Source organism: Pezoporus flaviventris, unplaced genomic scaffold (assembly GCF_033815535.1).
Source record: "Pezoporus flaviventris isolate CSIRO_AGI_PZ_B2104156 unplaced genomic scaffold, CSIRO_AGI_Pfla_v1 ptg000073l, whole genome shotgun sequence".
Classification (NCBI taxonomy): domain Eukaryota; kingdom Metazoa; phylum Chordata; class Aves; order Psittaciformes; family Psittacidae; genus Pezoporus; species Pezoporus flaviventris.
In genome coordinates this window covers 1572357-1597904 of record NW_026892621.1, presented here as the reverse complement: position 1 = coordinate 1597904, position 25548 = coordinate 1572357, and the positions used below count along the sequence as shown (strand labels likewise).

Genomic DNA, 25548 nt, shown 5'->3' with positions numbered 1-25548 from the left:
TATGCAGCTGCACCACAGCACGGGAGAATGCACACAACACACACTACTAAATGGGGACATGTAAAGCCTAAATAGGTCTGTATTTGGTCAGTCTCTACAGCACTAACTGACCATAAAGAATACTACAAGGATTAATAGCATACGCTTAAGTAAAACTCTGCCCCAGTGAAAGTTATTGACAAGCTCCTATCAATTCCACTAAGATCAGGTGTCCACCTCTACAGAGAAGCTTAGACAAAACCCTCTAAACCTACAGATAGAGCATATACTCCAAAGTGCACACGCTTACAGGGACCAGAAACTTCATCACATGCAGCTCAACTTGTGGTACTGACTGAACCTGAAACGTTTGAGCAGTCAACTCCACAGCCATATCCTGCCCTAAAGTGATGCAAGTACTGGACTCCACGAGTAATTCCACACGTAAAGGAGGGTAGTGCCCAGCTTTCTTCAAACTATTTTAGATTTAATGCATCTGAATTAGACACATTTTTACAGTCAGAGCCTTTAATTCTGCAGTGGACTGGCTTTGCTTGCTTAACTATTTAAAATAATGCAACTGAAGCCATTGTATTTCATTTGGAGTAATTAATTTTCCTCACTGATCCCATTACTTGCTGTATAAAAAACTGCCAGAAATATAGGAATAGTTTTATTTGTATAACATGAGTTATCAATTAATTTGTGATAAAGCACAGTCATTAAAAAAAAACCTTAATATTAAGGATGTGTCTGCTTTCTGTGGAATAGAAATGTTCTGCTTAAATACTAAATAGGCAATACAGCAGGTTTCATTCTAGGAGATCAAACTACCTCCTGAAGCCCTTTAAGGCTGGCATCCTCTTGAAGTCACTGACCTCAGTAATTAGGATAAATTATGAATTAAATAATAAATGACTAAGAGTTTATTACTGGGGACAGTATTCCCCATTAATGCTCACGTTACTGTAATAGTATGTTTAGGTTAGATATAAGGAAGAAGTTCTTCACTGTGAGGGTGGTGAGACACTTGCACAGAGTGCCCAATGAAGGAATAAATGCTCCATCCCTGGCAGTGTTCAAGGCCTGGGTGACATGGTTTAGTGTGAGGTGTCCCTGCCCATGGCAGGGGGGCTGGAACTTGTTGGTCTTAAGGTCCTTTCCAGCCCAAACCATTCTGTGATTCTATGAAGTACTGCTTTTAATACAAAACACCTTTCAAAGTGAAAAGGCATGGAAAAAAACTCTGAATACATCTGAAAGTCCTGTATAGGTGGGCGCGTTGAAAGAAAACCACAGAAGTTCTTTCAGCGAGGTAATTGCTATCTATTTGTTCTAATCAAGTCAAATGAACACAAGGGCAGGTTTGTGATAAAGGACAGACACATGAAAAAGCAGAATATGAAAAATCACCTGTGTAATATTGTAGCTACATTCATCTCTCTCGCTTCAAGATTTAATCTACTACAGTGCTATTAGCCATGTGTCAGTCAGGAATATGAAGATGTTAATGATAAAATTTTCCATGTGTCAAAATAAGAGCTCAGTTTAAATCTGCTTGTACAAATCTTAGATTAGGTTATCATTAATTATAAATGTAACAGCAATACACTTCTTCCCTTTAAGCAAAAACCCAATTCCAGACCAGGAGGATGAAATAATATGATCTTCCCTTTAGCACAGACATTAAACATGATCTTGTTTGGTACTGCCTACTAAGGAACACAATTTTAATCATCTTATACATTCCCATCCTCAGGTCTCAGTAATGCCATCAGTTACATACATGCCTTATTAAGCATGTGGAGGTTCAACTCCAGGGCTCTTGCACCCCAGTGTGAGAGCTCTCAGAAAAGGATTTATCCACATTCCACATGGCCACCATGAAAACATGGGTTAGGGTGATTTAGCCAACTCCCGAAGCCTCCACTACAAGTACCATAAATTCCTTAGTGTACTGCAGGAGCAGGGTTGGTAGCAGAGAAAAAGGAAAGTGGATGTTCCCTAAAACACCTTGATATTTTCTTGGCTTCAGAGGACGGCTGTTTGCAATATTGTGTTCATGAATTTAATTGAAGCTGAAGATAGGTACAATTCACAATATGGTGCTGGAACATAAATCCGCAGGGAGCAGAAAGCAGAAATAAAGTCTTAAGCAGCTGAAGAGCACTACCTCTGTGCTCAGTGAAGAGCTTCGTGCCCTTGAGAAGTAAGTCCTTAGTTGTAGTTAGCACTTTTCCCTGTACCTTCCCAGTCTCTAGCACAGAGGATCACTGTGCTCACTACACTGTCACTGCAGTGGCCACCAATGTGTCCTGATGCTCTGCTCTTTAGCTCTTGGGATGAGACAGCTACATCTTAGCAGAAAACAGCACAATACCAAACCTCTGTTGGGAACATACTTGTTAAATGAGATACCTCTTGTTACAGATCTTAAGAGGAACAGTTTGCTTCAAAGTGGATGCTACCAGGAGATATCAGAAGTCCACGAGCTGAGATTGTAAAAGAACACACCAAGCCTAAACATTGACATTTGTCAGGAAAGGTCCATGGTTATTGAGGGAATAAAGAAGGTTTAAAGGGTGATGGCTGCACTGGATTTCACACCCTCACGTGACTGCATGAAGTGGTCAAGACACCTTTTCACTGCAATGTAACTGGCTACTCCACTGTTTCCTGGGCTCATGCACCCATGCTGACTCATTCTTGAAGAAGCATGAGAGTGTTTCTCACCAGATTCTGCCACTAGTTATTTCAGATACACTGTTCATGAACTCCAGTACTAGTTAAAAAATGAATTTACTGCCATTTAAACCTAAAACTGCACACACCTTCATGTAAGAACTGAGAAGCGCTCCTGTCTTGCTGTCTGGACACAGCTGAAATGACTGGCATCACATCTGAGACATTTTACTTACACTAAAAATGGTGAAATATGCTAAATGAATCAGCTGCATTGGCCAGCCATTGTGTTCTTTATGATCCATGTTTCTCTGGACTGTGGTCAAGATTATGCAGAGTTTTGAGCTTTGCTACAGAATCAAGCCTCAACTATCTCTGTACTGATCCCATAACAAGTCCTGATGACATCAGGGCCACATGGTCCATTGTAATGGGTAAGGAGGCAGTAAAGCCACAGCAAGATCCAGAACAATGTACCACCCAAGAGCAGGAGAGCTCTAAAACAAAGGGAAGGAGGAGGATCAAAGTGGAATTTGTGCTAGTTCCACTATTTGAGATCATTTAAGTTGCACAGGAATAGGAGCTAGTTTGCTGAAGAAGAGATCTTGCCAAGACCAAATATTACAGTGAAGAGATCCGGGCAAAAATTATGTGGATGTGGCCAAACTTAACTGAGTGTGGAGGCAAAGACAGAAGATCTGGAGAAGCAATTTTGTGGAGCTGAATGGCAGGGGAGTTTCAGAAATCTGCCACTGATTACAGATGCATTGCTGTCAGGCACAAGGCTTATGTGAGTTTAGATTTATACCTCAGTTGTAATATCCAGCGGGTGACTCAGTTAATGATATCTCCTTTGTCCTGTGTTTCTCCAGATCAAGCAGTGCAGATAATTATGAATAATGACAGTGATTTGGGTCTCAGAGCAAATTTGCACAGATAAGCACACACCTATGGGTGATGTGCCTTCATACACAATAATTAAGCACATGCACCGTGGGAAGCGAAATAGCAAACGGGTAAAATCAAGGCTTTCCAAGAAGACTTCTTTAGATTCTGGACCTGAAAAGTTGCACTGTATGCCTATTGCAGGTAGCTGGCAGATTGATTTTACAGTTCACAGGCCTGAGAAAACAGCAGGTTTGCCTAAACAAGAGCAGAATGTGGTGCAGAAACAAACACAAAAGCTACCTCTGAGCATGCTGACAAGTCATGGAGCAGAGCGGTGGCATGCAGACACTAGTGCTGCTTCTGAAACCTCTCGAGCTGCATCAGGATGTGGCTGTTCCTGGCTCCCAGACACATGGCAGAGCCACCCCACACCTAAGCCAGGACCAGTCAGCCCAAACCCACTCAGCTTTCTCCAACCAGCAGCTCACTGTGGGCTGTAGATGGGCACTGCCACATTTACTAAATGTCTTCAGACACACTGCTCTAAACTGCCATCAGCGTGGCTGCTTGCTCATAATTGAGAGCAGAAGCTGGTCCACTGAACTGCAGGAAGTAGATGGATGGTCCCACGGGAATCTCTTCAGATTTCTTCTGTAAGGATAGGGTTTCACAACCTAACGAGGTTACTTGGAAAAAGTTGCTTTTGTGAAAATGCCACTTCTATTTTCCTTCTAGGATCAACACGGCAAGTAAGACTTTCTCACACCCTCTGGCAGCTTCCAGAGGAAGAGTTCAGAGGCTTATCATTCCATCAGTCACAATCAGTTCACAGGAGAATTTTATCATTTAATGTTTTAAGACATTTCAGTAGGCTGCCTATGTGGGAGCAGCAGCTGACATCAGAGAAGACTGTCATTTAGCAACAGGTATATGGGGCAAAACAGGCCTCTTCTACATCTCCAAACAAGGAAAATGTTTAGGAGAGCTTCAAGATCCTTCCAGGCAGTATCTCCCACCTTTGGAAAAAGCCAGCATAGCTGGAATTTCTCTCTACTAACTTGGAGCCTCATTACAGACTCCCTGTACAAGTAATAGTACACAGAGAGAGGCACTTCCAGATTTGGCTTCTGATAGCCTGACTAGCTTTACCGTCAGTGCCAAGATCTTCAAGTTCATCAGTTTTCTCTCTCTTAAGCCTTTCCGGGCATGATTCAGGTTAAGGCAACTCCATTTGGATGTCTGTACGCAGATGTCTAAATATCCATTATATTCACAAAAATGTTATTAGATTGGGAATCCGAGGACTGGACTCACCTTTGCATCTGACTAGACTAAACCTCTAAGGCCCAGTTCTTCACGTGCCTTAGAGCTCATCAGCAGTCTTTGTAGATTTTTAACTACAAAGCTTCTTGAGGTGTCTTGCAGCACTTATTCAGCAGATGCCTTAATCTGCACTGCCTATTATCAGTGGTGAGCATTAACAAGCTTAAGCAGACCACAGTGCGCCCTGCAGCGATGGCAGCATTATGTCACTCTCAAAGCTGCTGTGGTCCAGCAGCTTGGCTTGCTCGTCATGGGAAGACGTCCCCAAAAGGCAATGTTCTTTTCTCAGTCACTTGTCACATGCTGGATCAGCTGCTGGAGAAGCATTAGTGCCTGTGCTGGCCTTATGGGACTGACCACCTGCACAGTTTTAACAGAACTTCTTCAGCCTATCTTAACGATTGCTATGAATGGCATCCAGTCTTTACTGGACTGACCATCAGAACATCCTGTGAAACAGGAAAGAACCACTGCCTTAACAACACAGACTGCAGCATGAAAAGATGGAGCTTTCTGCTGGTTTCTTTATCTAAGAAAAACTGTCTCAATTGCACTAAAAACTATACATTGGCCAAAGACACTTCTCTCTGAAGGTTGAAGTTCCCTCCTCCCACTGTTCTGTGCTCGTGATCCCCTGGGTTTCGACACTGCTCTGCACAGAGTCCAGGTTAAATCCACTCTCCCCTTACTCACAAGTTCTAAGGAGCAGTCATGGTGGGACCATTAAACTGACTGCCCAAAGCAGCCCCAACAGGGAAGTACTCCTCCTGGTTTTTGAGTAGAGAAAACAGAGTTCTCCAACTCTTTAGGTTATTTTGTGAAAATCCATTGCAGATGGTCTAGGACTAAAACCTCCCATCTCCTGTAGCCTAAAGGAGGAGAAGAAGAAGGGAAGTGAGGTGGCCAGGATGTGCACCTTAGTCTGTCACAGAAAGAAGGGGAGATGATGGCATGTTTTCTTTTCTTTGCAGTGGCACAGCATCAGACTGCAAGGCAAACTGCCACATGCTTTCTGTAGGAATGTAATAGCTAACCTTTCGTATCAGTTCCCATGGGTACTTTGAAATACTCCTTCTAGAAAGAAGTCACACATGTCTACTGAAGAAAAGCAAGGAAAATATCAAGTGGGTTCTCTCACTTTTGTAGGAAGCATGTTTCTTCTGTGTCTCAGAGATGGGTTTTGGTAAAATGAATCTAATTAGCTGCAGACTGAATCCTAGGCCAATGACACAAATTACACAACATGACAAGGAAACTTCAAACACCTCGAAGCAACAAGTACGAGTATTTGACAGGCTGAGGTCAACACAACATTTTGGGTATCTTAACTCTGCCAGGAGAACTGATCCACATCAAACACAGCAGCAGCTGCAAAGGCCACTGTAACGCCAAGCTGCTCTCCATCACCACAGCCTACAGGGAGCTGGATCCTGCTTTAATAATTCCCAGGGGAAATGCCTCATGAAGAGAGAATAGCACTAAGCTGTGCTTTCAGCTTCACTCTTGGTATAGCCAAGGTGAGAATTTAACCCATGGTAACTTGATTAATATCAAATTAACAGATGGTTTTGGACTTTCCTTAGGATCCCTGTGTTCTGCTTTGCTCCCTGAGACCCAGCAGACAGCACCTCTGCACACACTGGAAGTGGGGGGCAAGTTCCCCTGTCTCAAAAGAGAGCTGCATATCTCTCATCCACAACTTGCCCTGATGGAGCAGCTGATTATCACGAGCCTTAGTGGTTTTAGGAAGTGTTGCTCGTGTTTTTGACATTTTACAAAGGTTATCCTGAAACTGTGTATCAAAATGATGTGGGAGATGTAGAAAAACACAGCATTGGCACTCAAAGCCCCATTGCAATGCACCTGGAATTAAATGAAGCAGCACTGATACAACGAATTTCTACCAAAACCCCATGATTTGTCACAAACACAATCTTCTTTATGTAATGAAAACAGACTCCAAGCAGCACAAACACAGAAGATTAAGCCTGTCTTACCTGGAATAGGTATAATGGGAATACTTTCATTGGGGACCACACGAGGGGAACTGCTGTCCTCCACATAGAAATGGGCAGTCTGAAAACACTTTCTGTCAAAGGAAAAAGAACAAAAAAGAGATTCAGGGTGTGGAAAGCTGCCCTCTGAGAAAATAGCCAGGAACTTTCTCACATGTTTTGCTTCTCCATTTCTGCCCCATCCTTTCAAATACTATACTTCTAAAACATCAATGTGTGAAAACATTTGTGCCTTTTCTACAATTACAACCCTAATTCCAGATTCTGGGTGCTCCAATTCATTGACATCTGACAACCACCCATCAGAAATGCCTCTGTATATTATTGCTAAGTACTACTGAATATGAAATAAGTTGCAAAACAGGTTTCAAATACATCATTCAGGAAGAAACTCTGCACAAGAGAAAGATATTCAGCATACAGTTCAAGCCAAAATACACCTAAAGCACTAACATTTCCAGGGAAAATACACTTACTGTAGAAGTTTCTGCGATGTAACAACCAACAGACAGTAATACAGCATCTGTAACTGCTGCACGTCATGCTGTTCTGCTATGAAAGTTATCCTTCAAATATTAAGGCTATTTTTTTGTTACCAGTAAAGCCATATAACCCTCATCCCATCCTCCTCCTGCAAACTTGTATTACATATGCTGCTACAGTAAAATGCAATAGACGCTTAGCTTGGGCCCCAGGACTGATCTCTGAAAAGGCCTATAAAGAACAGCGAAACTTAAATCCACCTGAGTTTTTCTTTTTACCTGTATTTAATGCAAAGCAGAGAGCACAAGCTGGTCATCACAGAAAAGGTACTGAGCAGAATAACATCAAGGGATCCGAGGAGACTCTGCATGGTGATGTTAACTGAGGCAGGGTTTTCCAACACCAGCGTCACTGCTCATTGCTGACTTAATGAGCTGCTTGAGGCTGGAACTGAATATTTAATGAGTCCTGCTTGGTGTGAGCAGCTATTGTGGCAGGAGAGGGGTCTGCTCTCATCTGTTGGGGTGCTTCACAATAGCTTCCCATTGCAGAAATATCCCCCTCATTGCAGCCCTTAATGAACTGCTCCTCAATACCTGGGCAAAGTTTTCAGCTTGCCTTCTGAGCTGTGCCTTTTGACAAGTTACCGGTTCCCTTGCTGGAACGTATTTGCATGTAGTGCCTTGTAAGTTTGTGCCTTGCAGTCTGCTTCTCTGTAATTCGGGCATTGTGCTTTGCATGCAGAGCCCACTTCACTGACTTTGTCAAAGTAATTTGCGCTTCCTTTGTTCTCGAGATCCATACGTGCCAGAGAGCAAAAAAGTCACTGGAAATCAAACCACTCCCTTAGGCAAAACCAGAACCTAAAATAACCATTGGTGCTTGCTTCCTCTGCATTTGTACTTTCTACTGCACAGTCACAGTGCTTTATAATGCTTTATAATGCTATGGCAGCACAACTTAAGACAATACCGAAGCAGGAGAGAACGGATTTCACAGCATGGAGTAATTGTCTTGGAGCAGCTTTCTGTTTTCAAGACACGATGTCTTGCATTGTACTCAAGTTATTTATAATAGTGAGTATGTCTTTGTTAAGAAACACCATAAGGTGAATTCACACACGGGGATGCAAGATGTTCAATAGTCTCACAGCATTTAAAAACATCAGTTGAACACCCCCCCCCCCCCCTTCTAGCTCCCTGTTCTCTATTTTCTCTTCCTTTGGCAGCCTTTATTTTGGACAATGCACACCCTGGGGGCACGCAGCGGAATAAATCAGTCACACATAAAGAAGAAACTATGAATATGAAACAGGCAAAATGTTCCTGATTTTGATATATTTGGGGCTCTTTCCCTTGAGTCAATACTACAAAAATCCTTGAACAGCTTCTCCTAGTAATGAAGGCCTTAAGAAGGTGTTTGATGAAAAGACAAGACCTTTACGCAGGGATTTATAGGAAGTGTTTAAGCTGATGATACTGAAGAAAAGCACGTATTTTTTGTTAATTTGTTATTTTATACTCCGAGAGTATAGGCTGGCATTATGGTTTTTATGCAGCCATAAGACAGCTTTTTCTTAATAGCCTCAAAACATGCAATAGTGTTAGATAATGACATTGTGATATTGTAAGGCCCACGATGGCAATAGCTGAATACCCAGTCTAGCATATCTCTGCCGAGCACAATGCTAGAATAACAATGTTTTAAATGAATATTTCACATAGTAAAGTTTGCTCCAATCATTAATGTCATTAACAATTCTGTATTTCATTCCTGGAGGACTTTCTGTAGCTGTTTTGAAAAGGCAGTCACCAGGGAATTTGACTAAAGGTTTCATCAAGTCACAAACATCACACTAAACCAGACTCGTTTTATGTATATACAGACATAATGCAGCATGTTCACTACTTTATGATACTGGATATTGGCACGTTAGGTGAAGACATGCCTCTCAAACACTTTTTTTTACACCCTTGCTTGTAATTGCTGTAAGTATGCCAAGTTTAGCCTCTACAGCTGAGCTTGCTGTGCACTGCCCATCGCATCCCTGTCAACTCCCTCCATGTCTCAGGGGCTCCCATGACAGCCAGAAGGCAGCACTGTTAGGACTATGCAGGCTCTAACTTCAGAGCAGGATAAAGCAGAACAGTCTTTACAAAAGCTTTTACAATGGGTTTTACAAACTCACTGGATGAATTCTCCTGCAAGTTCTGCTTACTGGGTCTGTGTTCTACTCCTGCATCTCTCCTCTGCACAGCTCCAGAGGGAGCACACATCCTGGGGCATCAGGCAGACGCCTCCAGGCCCCCAGTTTGGGATAATGTCCATTTTTCCCAAGTGAGGAAATGCCTGGGCCCAAGAAGAGCCTTCTGCAAACTCTTGTCTAGTCTGTAGTAATAAATACTGATAGCTGGGATCAAGGCCACTAAAAGGCATTTCGGAAAATTTAGTATGTGTCTTTTCCCCCCATTTAGGATGCTCCCTGGCATTTCCCCTACCCATTACCTTTCCCTCGGTATACAAACCCTAAGTGGCAGCAGTTGCTAAGGCTACAAGAGGCTGCAGTAAATCTCTGTGCTATATGGGGAGGGCTGGATAAAAGGATGAGAGCAGAAAATTGCTTATTTTGAGTCACTGGAGAAGCAGCCACGGAGGGAGGTGGGAGTGGATGCAGGGCTAGACAAGGTGCAAGTCTGCAACTGTTTTCACATGAGAGCTTCAGCCTGTAGCTTTTAACCCTGGTGTGTGTACCTGAGTGCAGGTGTGCCCATTTGCTCAAGAAACCAACAGCATAAGAAGAAGAAAATAACAGATTTGTTTTCTGATGGAAGCAGCCCTTAATGAATGAGCAACTGTGATTTGTCAATGCCATAAATGATCATGAAGTCTTTACAACTGAAACACTGATTTTAGACTGATTCTTGCATTTCTGCAGCACTGGTTGTGGAACAGCAAATCTCAGCTTTGATTTCACTTCCAGAAGATTTCAGAGAACCCACATCTTTTCTGTGAAATACCAAAGAATCATTTGTCTCTGAAACACGCCTGTGTGCAGCAAAGCACACCGTTTTCTCTAGCCCCATATGTTTTTTTGGCTCTCTTTCCCTGGGGTACAATAACTGTGTAAGATTGTGGCGATCAGCCACACAGTTGTCACATATGGACCGAAATGCAGAAAGTAAAACGCTGCGAGATTAGCATCTCCCTGGAGAAGGAGCAGAGGCAGGGGCTGGAAAGCAAAGACAACATGAGGGAGAGCATCCCCCTACCCAGAATCTTTTTGCAGAGATACTGGCAGTGATTTATTAAAGCAAACTATCAGGATGCAAAGTCCAGAGCAGCAGCACCTTATTATCAAGCTGAAAGCATAAAAATATGCCAAGAGATGGTCTTGATTAGCTGGGTTAAATGCCTGTTCCATCTCCGCTGAGCAAAATACCAGATTAGCTTCTGTAGAAGAAGAGATGCCTCATGAGATTTTGACACTCAAAACAGGTTTCCTTGGTTATTAGTTAATAAACCTCAAGCAGCTCCTCCTTTATACTCATTGAAAAGCAAGAGGAAGAACCAGATCACATAATGGCTTGAAAGCATGGACGCATTTTATTTTCATGTAGAAGATAGCACCTTCGTGTTTAGTTAATACCGCCTCCAATGCAAACACACTGCGTGCACTGCAGTCTATGAGAGCGCTGGGAATAGCTCTGAGGGCAGAGTTTGGCCTTTACTCCTCCATACTCTGTCTAGCAGAGGCAGCATCTCTTGATCTGTAATGACAGGCGAGGGATCTACACCGCTATGGGGGCAGGGAGAGAAGGAGCAAGGGATTATTGAGGAGGGGCAAGTGATTGTGTCCATAGCAGCTAGCTGCAACCACCAGGACTGTGGCTGAACAGAGGGAAAATCAAAGCAGAATGCTCTACTTTGTGGGGACACCCAAGAGCTGTGTCCTGACTCACACACCGAAGTGACTGGCACATCCATTGCTCCCTTGTTCATTAGGGATCCACTCCTTTTAGGCATTTCTGTTGGCTGGAGTAGTGTGTATTCCCTCTCCAGGACTAGCCAGATTTATACTGATTTATTTCTGTAATAGCACCTAGGAGTTGTCAGCTACTGGTATCTTGCAACTACTCTCTTCTTGGTCATTACCTCCTAAAGCATGACCAATCTGGGGGCAGATGGCTTGAAAGGGTCCTGAAGGCTTATTCATGACTGTCAGAGCAGGCAAACCTTGTTCTCTGGCCATCTTTCCTCCAGGAACAGCCTCCCATAGACAGCAACTCTGCAGAATGTCATTTATTAACGAAGAGGCCAATAGTCCCAGCAGTCATCTTACTTTCACCCACTGTCCTTAGCTGGCGGATAGAAGTTAAACCAGGATCTGTAACGGACCTCTACACCAGGCTGCACAGGATATGGCTTAGTCTTTACCAAATGCAACCTGGACACAGACATTCACTCATCATGCTGCTCCATCACAGAGCAGGGGGTGTCTGCAAAAAACTCCCAAAGATCCAAAGACAGGAAACGATTCTTTCCACTACCTCTGCGCATTCATTCTCACTTTCTATAGAAGAAAAGATGCTTCAGATTCTCGTTGAACTGTTTTGCATGTTTTCCAGGAGACACAATTAAGACTGGTTTCTGCTGGCACCAAGAATCAGAGTACGTACGCAGTCAAGTGTACTTGTAACACATGGCTCTGCACTTTAAACTAGCTTCACTATTCCTTGGCAAACATTTGTCACTGTCAGAACTGGCAATGACTCCTCAGAAAAGAGCCACAGACTACGGAACAACAGAAGCGCTGCAAATCACGACCATGTCACCAGCAGAGCAGTGGCTGGGAGCCTGGACAACAGCTGTCTGCAGTCTGCACTGCTCTAGCTGGGGTCATCAGTCACTGATTTTTATGAGCAATAAAACTGACTCAAGCGTTAAGAAGAAAAAGAGAAGAGAAAACCACATGAAAAAAGCTGGTCTTATGAATATGAATAAGCGACCAGCATGGAGCAGTGATATTACGTTCATTGTATCACAGGGGCATCTGCATTTACTCTTTTTTTTTGGCCAGAAAATGGCTTATATTTCCCCAATTTTCTACAATTATTTTCCTTCCCAGGTCTGAAAGCTTAATGATCAGAATTCAAAAGCTGAGTTATAAAAGGACCTATGCTACTCTGGAGCAGTAACGCAGTGAAGGCTGACCGAACCTGAGCTACGGGAGGATATACAAAGCAGGAATGCATAAAAAACAGAATAAAGGAAAGCTGAAAAAGGAGCAAAATTTCCCTACAATGACGCTGATTCTCCTGTGTATCTCTCCTGAAGACAATTCGCCTTCTCCCTCCAAAGCAATTTCTGCCTGTAATCTTTTGAGCAGTGTTAAGCATCATGCAGATATGATAACTGGAGAGGTCTAGATGGCACAGGGTTAGGTTTTTCAGGAGTTCACAGTCTGTCAATCCCGTGGCATCCTTTCTCAGACAGAACAGTCAAAAGTAGACTGTCCCTTTCAGGGGACGTCTTCTGGGCAAGGAGAAGCACTTTTTCACATCAGTGAGCTGTTGCACACCCACACAGCCAAAAGGATCCTGCAAAAGCTAAAAGGACCCAAATACTAATCACCAGTCCAACCACACGTACTTACAAGCACACATTCTGCAGTATCATAGGGAAATAAAAGACAGGAAAAAGGCTGGGAAAAGATGGAAAAAAAAGGTGGACAAAGCTTTGAGACAGTATTTGTGATGATTTGTGATCTGTGAGCATGCCACTAGTAAAACTGTCCAACTGAAAAACTAATCTGCCAAGCAAGACTAGGGATTTCTGACACAGAAAGACAGCTAATTTAAAATTTATGGCCTAAATTTGCCAGCTGACTACACAACTCTCCACAAATTACAAACCTGATCCCCTAAGATCCTATCCTGCGCCAGAGACTGGACACCCATTTATACATCACATACAGTACTGAACTCAGACATCATGCAAGAAAACAGTAATTCTTAGAAGGTTATTCAAATAACGAAACAGCTAAGAAATAACAACACACACCAAGATGAGCTGCTTTCAAGCCCTCCCCGCTTCACCAGCTGTGCGACCAGAAAGTGCCCAGGTGGCCAGTGCAGAAATGCACTTAGACAGCTCTTCAGCTGCAAATTCTAAGTGGATAAATCTTAGTTTAACTCAGCACAAACATTTTCCACGCTTCCTTGTCCCATCTTCCCAGTGTCCCTGGAGAACAGCAAAGGCAGTGGTGAAACCTTATTTGCAATGACACTTGGCCCCGTAACACTTGGTAGCTAATTACTCTCCTGGTGACCTCTGACAGGGCTAGTAGCATCAGACCTTCCCCTTTGCTTTAATCAATACTCACAACAGCTGTGTTGGATACACTCAGCAATTTTATGGATGACTGAACGGGTTTACTCATAAGTATTTTCTACTGCAAGAGAACAAGCTCCCTGGTTATATGCACTCAAAATTTTAATGTCTTCAGGCAAAAATGTGCTAGAGAAACCTTTAGGTGGTATCCTGACACGGCTCCAAAATTAGGCATGGTTTTAAAACACAAAGGGAAGCCTGATGTATGTATTTTCCTCTCCCTGAGCCTATTTAGTTAATGCAACATTCATAACAAAGACTAGAGAATCACAGAGGAAAACAAAGACATGCCTTTCCCAATCAAATGATACCTGAGGCAGTTTCTATAAAATGTGTACTTCCAATGCACTAAACATCATGTAATATTAAAAAGGAGCCTAAAACTTTCTCACAGAAGGAAGCTAAATTTAACTAAGTGAAGAGTTGTTCTGTAATCACAAGAACTGCAGCAATCAATGAAGATTGCCTCTTACTAGAGAGGAGCTTTTAGTAGCACCTCTAAGAACTCAAAATTGGGCATACTTGATATTATCATTTCGGGACATGAATTCCCTTTGGGATGAACCTCAGGAAAGGAAAGAAGAAAAACGGGGTGGCACACTGGCAGGTTAAAATGCAGGGATTTTAAAATGCAAATTGCAATTAATCTGGGTTGAAACTGTGTTGCAAGGAAACCAATACAGGGATGATCCCACTCAAAACACGACAGCAGAAACTGGGTCTCTCTTTAGAACGTTCATCTAAATATGTGTAATTACTCCCATCCAATTACTCTCCAAATTGAAGAGCCCTGCTCTTTCCTTTGCAAAACTATTCTTTCCTTCCTCTGAATGGCACATCAGGACATTCAATTGACTATTATTTTAGGTAGCCCAAGCCAGGGCCTGAGACCTAAGCATAACACAAAAAAAGGTGCTAAAAATTCAGGCACCATTTTTATCTTTGTTTTGATGGCCCTGCCCAAGTTCAGGCAGAAAAGCTAGTTTGTTGTATATAATGAAATATAATGAAATACCCAATGGGAAGCTCCCTCTTTCTCAACAGCCATGTCCACGTGCACCTGGATTAGAGCTGCATGGGAGAACTAGGATGATTTCCCAACACACTGCTGGACATATTTCATGCTTATTTGGGGCCAAGATACAATATTAAAAATGTTATTATTTCCCTTCTCCGTTCATCACTGTGTTTGGAGGGTGGGCTTTTTTCACTGGCCATTATAAAAAGAAATAGCCACTTAAAAATTGTTGCGGTCTCTCTGTTAACTCTGCTTAGAAGACAATTAGAAATGGCACAAAGATACCTTTGGAAGCACAGCACAAAGGAAAAGAAAAGAGCAGCTGGCACCGAGAGCAGAGAAGCAAATTATTTAGTACCTGGCAGATAATGAGAACACTGAAAATACACTACTTAATGCTAGTGCTCTGGCAGGGCCATGTACATCACCTCATCATGCTAATACAGACAGACCGGGTGGCAGCCAGCTGGTCCTCCTTCCCCACCCATCTCCCTGAAAGCAAAGATTTGTAAGCCGCCAAATAATAAACTTGGACAGAAGTCTTGAGGATCATTAATCTCACTATCAATCAACCCATTTGGAGATTCGCTTCTTGCTGTCGCTGATGCTAATCTGGTAGTGACTTGAGAGCTCAGGGGAAGCCTGGAGTACGCGTGTCTGAGGAATTGCTTTAATGAGTTTCTTGCATTCAAAGGTTAACAAATGTGACAAGGAAACACAAATAACAGAGACAATAAACTACCATCCACTGAACCAAACCAACTGAGAAATACCACGTTGTGTATTCTGCTGTGGTATGCTGAGTACATCTCTAACTAGCTCTGTAAAAATACCCGAGTCAGACCCTGGTGACCTATCTCAAATGCCAGGAGACATGCAGGCATGTTCGTGTGAGCTCTGCCTGCTCCAATACTCCTTATCTGCTGGGTTAAACACCTTGGGCATAGCTCTTCATTAATAGAGCTATACCACAGAGAAGCAAGTTGTATTCATTGAAGTGATCTTCTGGTTAGATGGGACAACCAGTGTAGCGTGAACATATCCACTGGGGTCCCCTGGCTAAGCACAACAGAAACACAGCAATTAATACATCAGGATAAAAAGTTCCTGCATTAGTAGGATCCTTCCAATAGCACTGCATTAAACAGTGCAGTATTTTCTGTGAGAATGCTTCTAAAGAATAAATAGTGTCAACAACAGCAATAATGTGAATCAAATTCCATGATAATTAATACTTTAAGAAAAAAAATTGATTAATACCAGAAAGCAGTAAGCAGCAATAAGCACACTTAGGCATAATAAAGACGGACAGAATACAATGTATGTTTCAAATTACCATCTCCACAGACCAGATAAACCATAAGAAAGATTCTAGAAATATTATAACCAAGTAATGGAGGTGAAATCCACTAAAACATGAGCAGAAGGGACTAGAAGGATGATCCTGAAATTGCTTGAAATGAAGTAAGCAAGAGTTCCTTTTCCAAGCTATTTACAAGAACAGGACATTTCTGAAGTTCCTGGCCTAAACCTCCTTGATTTTTAGTGTTAAGGACATAATACATTTATTACACATAAAGGACTCAAAGTATGAGGGATATCAGAAACATTACCGTGAAGTCTATTAGCAGTCCCCAATTACATAGGAGAGTCAAGAACTGAAAAATCATAAAGTAACAGAGGTAGAAGAGACTTTAAGAAATCAGTCAAAATTATGCTGAAAATTAGAAACTGCTTTCATCCTCATGATAAATGCTTTTTCAGTAAGTATACACCCAGGCAAATAAACTATTGCTTTCCCGTTGTCTGTGGAAACAGCTAATAACAAAACTAATCACAGGAGGAGAAGGTTTTGATTCAAGATAAAAGTTCATTGCAGATAAGCAAAACAGAAGAAACTCAGTCAATCTATGTTAATTATTAGATCCCTTAACACCAGATACAGTTTAATATATTTTCTATTTATAGACTGTTCTCTTTATTTGCAGTGTTTCCAAATCTTAGATCTACCTTTTATTAAGCTCTTTATAACCTTTCAGTGTTGATAAATGTGGGGCTGGGGAAAAGGAGAAAGAAAACCCACAAGAATTGCAGTTTGCATCTTAGCAAAAAAACATATGAAGACTTCTTAATGCATGAATAAAAGCACCTGGATCCATCAGGCACTTGCTCAGAAGCAGACATGTAAATTAAACACAAGCTCTTGGCTCAGTACCTCCTTTTCTTGAAGCTCACGAAGTGACATGGCTGCACAGGCAGACACAGTGTCCTCGAGGAACGTGGGAGATGTCTGCTCCTAGGTGAATTGTTCAGTCCTGACACCTCTAGCAATTCATATTCATTTTCCTCCTACTGTATTTATGCATTTCATTTCCATGTTCTGGTGTGATCTCTGGTGGTGCTTTTGCTGCCATTAGTGCAGCAATTACACAGTAAGCTTGGGGGTGCAAGGCAGCAGCAACCACCTCGGCCAGTAAGACATACTCAGGTGCGCAGGCAAAGGGAGATTCCAGTCGGGACAGAGGTCCTGCTGTTAGACCCACTCCAAGTATTATCATCTCTGCTTATAACTGGGAACTACAGTAACAGTTCCTGTTTTATTCCAGTATCTTAATTCAAGGATTTTTGTGAGCTAAAAATGTTTAAAATGCAGACTAAACAGCAGAGTATTTTGCCACTATTTCTGTTAGTTTTGTCCCAGACATTTGGTTTCAGATCTGTAATTTCCTGTCGAGAACACAAAAGTGTGAAATACTTGTTGATCCATTTATTCATTTGCCTCCTGGCTGATCGCAGCCATTTTGACAGAGTGGATAAATTGACTTGCTCCTTGTTGTTTTGTTTTTTTCACGTGCTTCTCCATCAGCCTGGAAGCACTGCCCCAACTTCCCCAATGCTGTGCTTAAGTCTTTCTCACTCCTACACCATCACTTTACCCCCTGCTCCCTCCTTTTAGAGGCTTGCTAAGCCAATTTCACACAATACCCAGGTTGTCTGAAAAGCCACAAACAAGCTCTCACTATAGCAGCTTCTGCAACTCCATCTGCCAAATGAAAATGATACATAATATTTAGAGAATCTATTTTTGAACAATTCAAACCCAATGAACACTTTCCATCGCTCTTTAGGACATGAGATATATCTGTGGCAATTGCTCTTGGTTACTCCAGGCACATTTACCTATTTATCTACAACATATCTCAGCAAATCATCTATTTTTCCAAGTCATGAACAAACACTGCAACTTTGAATGGGAACAACTCTTGATCTTTCTCACTGCGGGAATGGCAAAGGTAACAGCCTCAAGTGATCAGGCTAAACCCTGTAACTGCTAAACCCAGGACACATCAGCACAGGATTTTCAAATGCAAAGTAATTTCAGCAGGCTAACAAATGAGTCACTTTTCTCCTACAGACATGTAGTAGAACACAGTGCATTTAATTGATATGCCCTTTTATTGCAAAACATACTGTCCCCCTCCAGTTTGACTAAAGCAATGGGATGCAGCACTGCCAGGAAAGAGTTGAAGAATGCAAACTTGGCACCATGGAGTAACTAAATGTTAATTCATGGAAATTATGAGACATCCAAGGAGACAGGTCCCAGGCTCCAAATTATACTCCACTCTAATATACCCCCGTGTGATTACAACAAGTTTCCTTAGAATTTGCTGCTCCCTCTTCTAATTGGATTCCTGCAAAGGGCAGTTTGCTGTGCCACGAGCTTGTCACTTTATATCCTGCTTTAACTCCAAGCCACTCAATTAATATTCGATTCCATTTATTATAAAAGCATTTGTTTCTACCCATATGATACTATCAGCAGCCATCTCATTAATATTTATTTCCACAAAGTGGCCCGCTGATGTTAAGATCTCAGATACAGCTAGTAACTTTAAAGGGGAAAATATGCGAAGCCAAGAAGGTCAGAACAGAACATGAGCTGTAACAAAAAACATCAACCCATATGAATTTAACTCTTTCTTCACAGAAAATGGAGTAAATACAACGAGGTTGGCAGAGAGCAATGAAAATGCTGAAGTTAATCCAGTCACAAGAATAAAATGAGGAGTGACGTTGCCAACACATCTCTCTGGGGTGGGGACTTGCTGTCTGGCGCACCGAGGAAAAAGGATGCGAGGAGGAGGCATGGAAGGTTCATAAGCTGCCTTATTCCCCTGTGAGTCGAGCTGTCTGCTTTACAGGCTTCTTTCCTTTATACGCTGCACCATGGTGAGTTTAAAGCCCCTCTTCTTCAGCACCCTTTTCGGTGCTCAGCATACAACCTGTCCCAGAGTGACAGTGTGGAAGGTAATGCGACCCCACATTTCCTATTCAAGGAGTGAAGGAGAGCTCTGTAGATGGGTTAAGTATTCCAAAAAAAGCTGTTATAAAGCTCAAGGGTTCTCTTACACACTTTCAGTACAAGGAAGCATTGCTGAGGAAAGACAGGACATCCAAGTGCAAGCTCAAATTCTATAGACACACTGCAACCCACTGAAATCTCAGTCAGAATAAAACACACCATTTCCCCACAGGCCTGGCTGCAGCTTGGATTATGGCAAATGCTGGTGAAATGGGAGCATTTCTTGTATGTTCAGAAGCTCCCAGCTGCTTCTCATGCAGAATGCTCCTGAGAGTGAGATTACACATTCAGACATGGTGAGATGAAGCAGCTGCTGAGAGCGTGTATCAAATACTGTGACTTCTGTTCTCTTATTCTGTGCACCTCGAATAAAACTATACTGCAGGGACAACAGGTCTCTTTCTAGTAGTCTCCACCTATTCCTTTAAACTATACAACAGGGAACTCGTTCCATGTCGCTCTGTGGATAACAAAAATAGTGATGTTGAACTCTAACCTTCTGCTACCACAAAAAGCTAAACCGATTTCCTACAGCAAATCAGTGCTGCTTTTGAAGAGGCCGAGACTCTGCAAAAACCAGATGGAAACTAAACTTATGGGCCTTTAAAGATGTCAAGCATTTCCTCGTAGTGGTGGCATAAGAATCTTTCTTCTTCCCATCATTTTTTTTACTAATCAGCAACTCCCTGTGTGGCACCACTCAGCGCTGACCCCATCAACATAAAACATTCCAAAATGATCGATCACCTCAGGTTTACACTGGAATAACAATGCTGTTATACCTAGAATTAAAAAGATGAATTGTCACAGTCTGCCAAATCAATATGCAACAGCAGATACCTGACTCCAATACTATTTCGTTGCCCCTTCCCATAGACTGCTCCCGCATTCACTACAGGGTCTGGCTCAGAGAACCAGAGAAAGGACTCCTGTTGCACTGCTGTCACCTTCCTGCATTTGTTTTCAGGGCTACTGTTCTTGCAGGCTCTGAAGCACAAGCACATTTTGGATGCCAACAAAGCCAAGTCAAGCCACTGACAGCCAAATACACTTGAGAGAGCTGCAGAGCCCTGGTGCACCCCCAAACTCTCATCTCTAGTATCACGTTATGTGGAGCAGAAGATTCTTGATCGCCCCATTTCCTTGACGATATTTGTGTGAGGACCTCAGTTAAGTTACTCTTTCTTCCCCAAAGAGCTGAACTGGCATTTTTACCATCAAGAGGGTGATGTGGTTGTGAAGTGCCCAATCATTTCTGAGGAGACACTGGGGACCTGGTGCCCGCTTATTATTCATAGACTACAGTCACTACAGTAAGCACAAGAAGAAGGGTTCTGCCCTCCTGACTGCAGCCAAGTGCTCCACATGAGTTGGCTTTGCAGTGATAAATGTCACGTTTACAATGGGTTTTGCAACATGAAAGTTCATAATTTGCTTTCCAGGGACCTGTGCTTGATTATCAGGAGAGTCAGAAGCATTCACTGAAGTCTAATGAATAGAATTAACACATCATTTAAACAGGGACTAATATGTATGCAAATGAGAAAAAGTTAAGAATAAGGGTTCAAGCCATAATTTCAGAAAGTGGAGACTGCATCCTTATGAAATATGAATGTTTCAATTCACCTCATATCTTTACATCTATGTTAGCTGCTTTGCATGTGAACAATAGGGTGCATCAAGCCCATTTTGATTTTTATATTTGTACTCGGACTTATAAAATGGATTATATTGAAACATGAATAATATATATGCTAATTAAAGACTCCAGTTAATGACATAAAGATGAAGCCCAACACAGACTAATTTCCATTTGCAAATTTCCTCATTACTGTATTTTCCTTTGGAAAGCAGAAACTTGATTTCCACAGTCTCAGAAAAAAGAGAATATTTTCTCTTCCCAAATTATTTTAAAAAGCCTTTCAACTTTTTTTCTCCTTTAGGATTGACCTCCACAGAGATACAATTGCTTTGGCCAATTAGATTCAGTATTAAATATCACCCAACTCCAACTATGCTCATTTGTGCATGCAAATGCTGTTACTTCATTATTGATTATTACTAGATATTTCTCTAATAAGGAATTACTGTTGATAAACAGAAGGTGTATACACCCCTCAATATCACAAAGCATGTTCAGAGTAACTCTGGCAGATGTAAACCAAGTAAATACCCTTGGTGGTTGGTAGGCTGTTAGTCTTTCTTTCCCTTCCTCTTCCCATTCCCAAAATTAAACAGAACAAGGGCAAGGGACAAGTGTACAGCTGTAGGGAGACAAGGCATTAGCAGAAAACATGACTGCAACTTCTGTCATGCAAAGCTTACAGAGAAGCTTGCTGAAAAATAAACAGCAGGAAAAGCTTGTTCAGGTTAAAAGGTTTGTTTGTACCTATAATAGTGTGGAAAGTGGTGAAAACATGGTCCATTCCCATGAGTAGGAAACCTGTATGGATAGCAGAGCCAGGAGAATCTTCCTTTGCTTTTGTGTAAATCTTGATTATGTGGATAAAGAAGCCTAGATTCAGCCTTAACTCATAATACCAGCACTTGCAGGCTCTGAAAAGCAAACTGCAAAGCAAACTCATCTACTCCTTGATTGAAATAGCACCCTGAATGCTTCCGAAATAAGAAGCTGTGTGAATGGGAAGAGACTAACTATTCCAGTACATTTAGGTCCTAGGCTTTTATTAAAACAAACAACAAAACCCCGAAACATGACAGGTATGAGGACTGCATCTTCGCAGCTTTCACTTCATGTCTAGATCATCAGTTGCTTTCACAAATCATCACTGAAATTTAGGAAACTTGTACTAAGAGTAAATGATCATCATTTTGAGTTCCGATGTGGTTGGAAGTCCTCCATGCCCTCAGCACTACCCAGCTGCTCTGATCTTCATCTGCATCACTGCTGCTGGGGAAGCACAGACTGGCACTGTGGGAGAAGAGGCTCTTCCTGGTCCCGGCTCATCCTCCTCTGCCCTTGGGGTGCCCATCCCTCCACATTCCTCCTCTCTTCTTTACACTGGAACTGGCTTGGGGAAATGAATACCTTAAGAAGAGCTGGAAGGTAGCTGGGAAGCTCATGGGCTAGTGTACTTTCATCACTCCTCTAACAGCTTAAAATGCTCTTCACTGATGAACCACTAAGCTCCTAATAAACCATGAGGTTGGCAGATGTAATTTCCCACGTGTTTAGGTGATGTACTCCCTTTGATTTCCTTGCAGAGGGTTATTCTCTCACTTTCATTCAAACCTGATGTTTATGTCAAATATCCATCAGCAGGGTAAACCCCATTTCCTACTTCCATCCACTACTAGTGAGGGATTTGCTCCAACTGAGGAGGACCTGGATCACCAGACTCATGCATATGCAAAAACAAAGACATCCCTTTATACTTGACTTGGAGAAGCCCCCATCCACAGGGATTCATCATAGCAGCACAGGGTCCAACCTGTGGCATACCAGAATATGCCTTAATCTGTAACAGTTTAAAATGTATTTGAGATGGAGGTGAATGAGGCAGGTTTGTGCTGCTACAAAACATGAGGAATTTTACCAGCACTCACTGGAAACTTTAATGGTGGTTAAAAAAAGGTTTTAGAGAGTGACTCACTGCAGGAATATATCAATTTAACTGATAATTTGATCAGAAGGAAAATAAGAAACAAATTTGCGCCTTCAGGCAATAGAACATTTGTCATTATTGAGAAATATTTTGATTTCTTTTTTTCATTTTTTAACATTACCAGTGTTTTTAAAATTCAAATTGAGCATATTTCTATTACTTTGTAAATGTCACTTTGTAGGATATTTCAAAACCTTTTTGTTCTATTTTGGAAAAGACAGGATTTCCAAAACATGAAACAACCCCCAGTCAAGAACCAGGCATGCCACCTACGCTTGTTTCAGCTTAAAAGTTAGACCTCAAATGGATTATTAAACTGTAAGTCAGTAAAATACACGCTGCTCATAGCAACAGAGGAGATTTTTTCTTTTAAACTAACAAAATCAGTATTCTACATGAAACTGAACGGATTCACATTCCTGCAGTATTTGCAATAGCAGCACAACATGTGCTGTGCATTCCAAGGCATGATTTTTTTCCTGAACTGCTCAGGTTTTAACAAAAGTAAAATTAAGTCCACCCCTGCTTGTTATTGTTTCACAAGTCTGCTGATCCCTAGTATCTACCCGAGCAGTTAAGCTTGCTGAACTGATTTAATATTTTTACCCTATAATTTTACACTCAGACCACATCCTGCTGTGAAATAGCTAGTGCTAATGTCAGTCCAAATGCTGCTGTGGGACTTAGGACAGCACAGGGCCCTTCAATAGCTGTATTTTATGGTTTCAAGGAGAGAGAAAAAAATATAATTTATCTGGTTGCTGTGGCTAATTCACAGTTTCACAGCAGAGGTATACTGTTCCCTCCAGGTACATCCACTTGTATTATAGGATATTTCATTCACAGTTTGTCTGAGGCATTCCTCCAGCTCAGAACCTACCAATTTATGAGAGGCAGTCTGCTTCAAAGATACCTGTACACACTTTAACACCCTTACATACTAAGAATCTGATAGAAAAGTGATAAACTAGCAACAGAGCAATAGAAAACAAACTAGCACAGATCAAACAATAGTGAGTTAAATTTCTCCTTCGAGCTCAGAAGGGGAACGGAAAAAGAATACACCCCTCTTCCTAAGAAACAGTCTTTTAAGTGATTTTATTTCACAGAAAGCATTTGTGAAATTTGTTTCTTTTTTACAATTCCTATCATAGCTTTAAAAGCCAGAGTTCAAAAATGTTCAAGTCGTAGCAGTTTCCTGTAGAACAGCTTACAGAAGACCTAACACATGAGTAGAAGGCAGTGGTACCAGGCATCCTCTACCCATGTGCTTACGAGAAAACCCATACTCCTCCTGGCATGCTATTTCTCAGCACATACAAACCAGCTCTTAATGGAGCTTAACTACAACATTTGAATATGTAAAAAATATTTGTTCAAACTTATGCCTTGTAAATTACTACCTTTAATCCAGTTACTGCACAGATAAAATCTTGCCCTGTTATTTTTCAGACCGCACCATTACAGCAGCACTGGGGAAGGCTCTTCCAGAACACAAAATGCCTGCAATTAATCCATTTAATTAGTTCCACAGAAACAAAACAGAAAGATCAATTGCAGCTGTGCTGCAGCTCCCTCCTTGCCTGACCTCAGCTGCCCCTGTCTGCTCCCCTTTGCGCTCTCTGCAAAAGAAGGTATTTCTGGCAGTGTTACACCTCTAAACAAAGCAGGGAGGAGGGTGTCAACAGCAGTTTTCCAACTTGCTGCCAAGGCTTTTGCATAGACTTCACGCCCTTTAGGGATGGACTGTGTGGGCCTGTGGGCAAAGCATAGCCTAAGTGTCTCAGCTCTCATAGACACTACAGCAAATTAAAAAAGTATACTTTCTTCGGGAGTTTTCAAGCTCACAGACATGGCATTTTGAATTCTAGTCTTTCACAACTGAAGCATACATTCTCCTGTTGTTCGACTTACAATTGCATGCTTGACATTATCTTTGAAAATAAAGGTGATGCAGACCTGGGCTCCCAGCGAGTTCAATGGCCACATCCACAAAAGTGCCTGCAGAAAAGAAGTTTACACAACTGACCCACATGGTATGAACAGCCCAGGAGATGAGAACAAACACAGTTTCGGAGTAAGAAATCTCATTTAAAGGTACTGTTAGAAATAATCACAATCCAACAGGCACAGGGATTGCTGGTGCTGGGACGGGTGGTTTCAGAGATGTGAAATCTTGGTTCTTAGAGCAATCACCATTCCCTTTGCCAGGAAACATTTTCATATAACAGCCTCTCCAGGGATGTCTAGGTTCAGTCACCATGGGTGCTTGCTCACAGAGTCTTTGCCCTTGGCACCAGGGGTGGCCTCATGTTGGCAAGCACTGCTGATAACAGGGCAAGTATTGACACACGCAGTGCAGATGGTGCCTCAGATAACACTCAAGGGGGGCAACAAACCACAGCTCTACCAACCCCTTCTCCTCTGTTTTGCTTTTAAACTTCAAATCACTGTTGTACTCTTTACTCATCCCTACTTTAAGGCTCCCTGCTGCAGGAGAACAGATGGAACAAAACTCCAAACAGGTTTTCTTCCACCAACCTGTGCGGGTCTTCTGACACAGTTGTCCTCTGCAAGCTGCCTTTGCAGTTTCTTTCCTGCCCGTTTCTATCTTCCTTTCACTCTCTCTCCTAAGCTAGAGCTCTCTTCTCTCCTCCCCTCAATTCTTAGGTGTGCTCTTCACGTTATTCACTTTAAACGTGATGCATTTAAACTAGGTCTTCCAAACTCTTTTCAGGCTTCTAACCTGTGATTTACAGGACAATTTATCCCACTACA

At 42.0% G+C, this 25548-nt stretch overlaps 1 protein-coding gene across 3 annotated transcripts in view; it reads right to left on the bottom strand.

The window, feature by feature from the left end:
* Nucleotides 1-25548, bottom strand: part of PTPRG (protein tyrosine phosphatase receptor type G) — a 404913-nt gene that overhangs the window by 32249 nt on the left and 347116 nt on the right. For all 3 annotated transcript variants that reach the window (XM_061472858.1, XM_061472855.1, XM_061472857.1), the window contains exon 15: nucleotides 6870-6961. In XM_061472858.1, the coding sequence (XP_061328842.1) occupies nucleotides 6870-6961 (92 nt within the window). The remainder of the gene's footprint in view (nucleotides 1-6869; nucleotides 6962-25548) is intronic.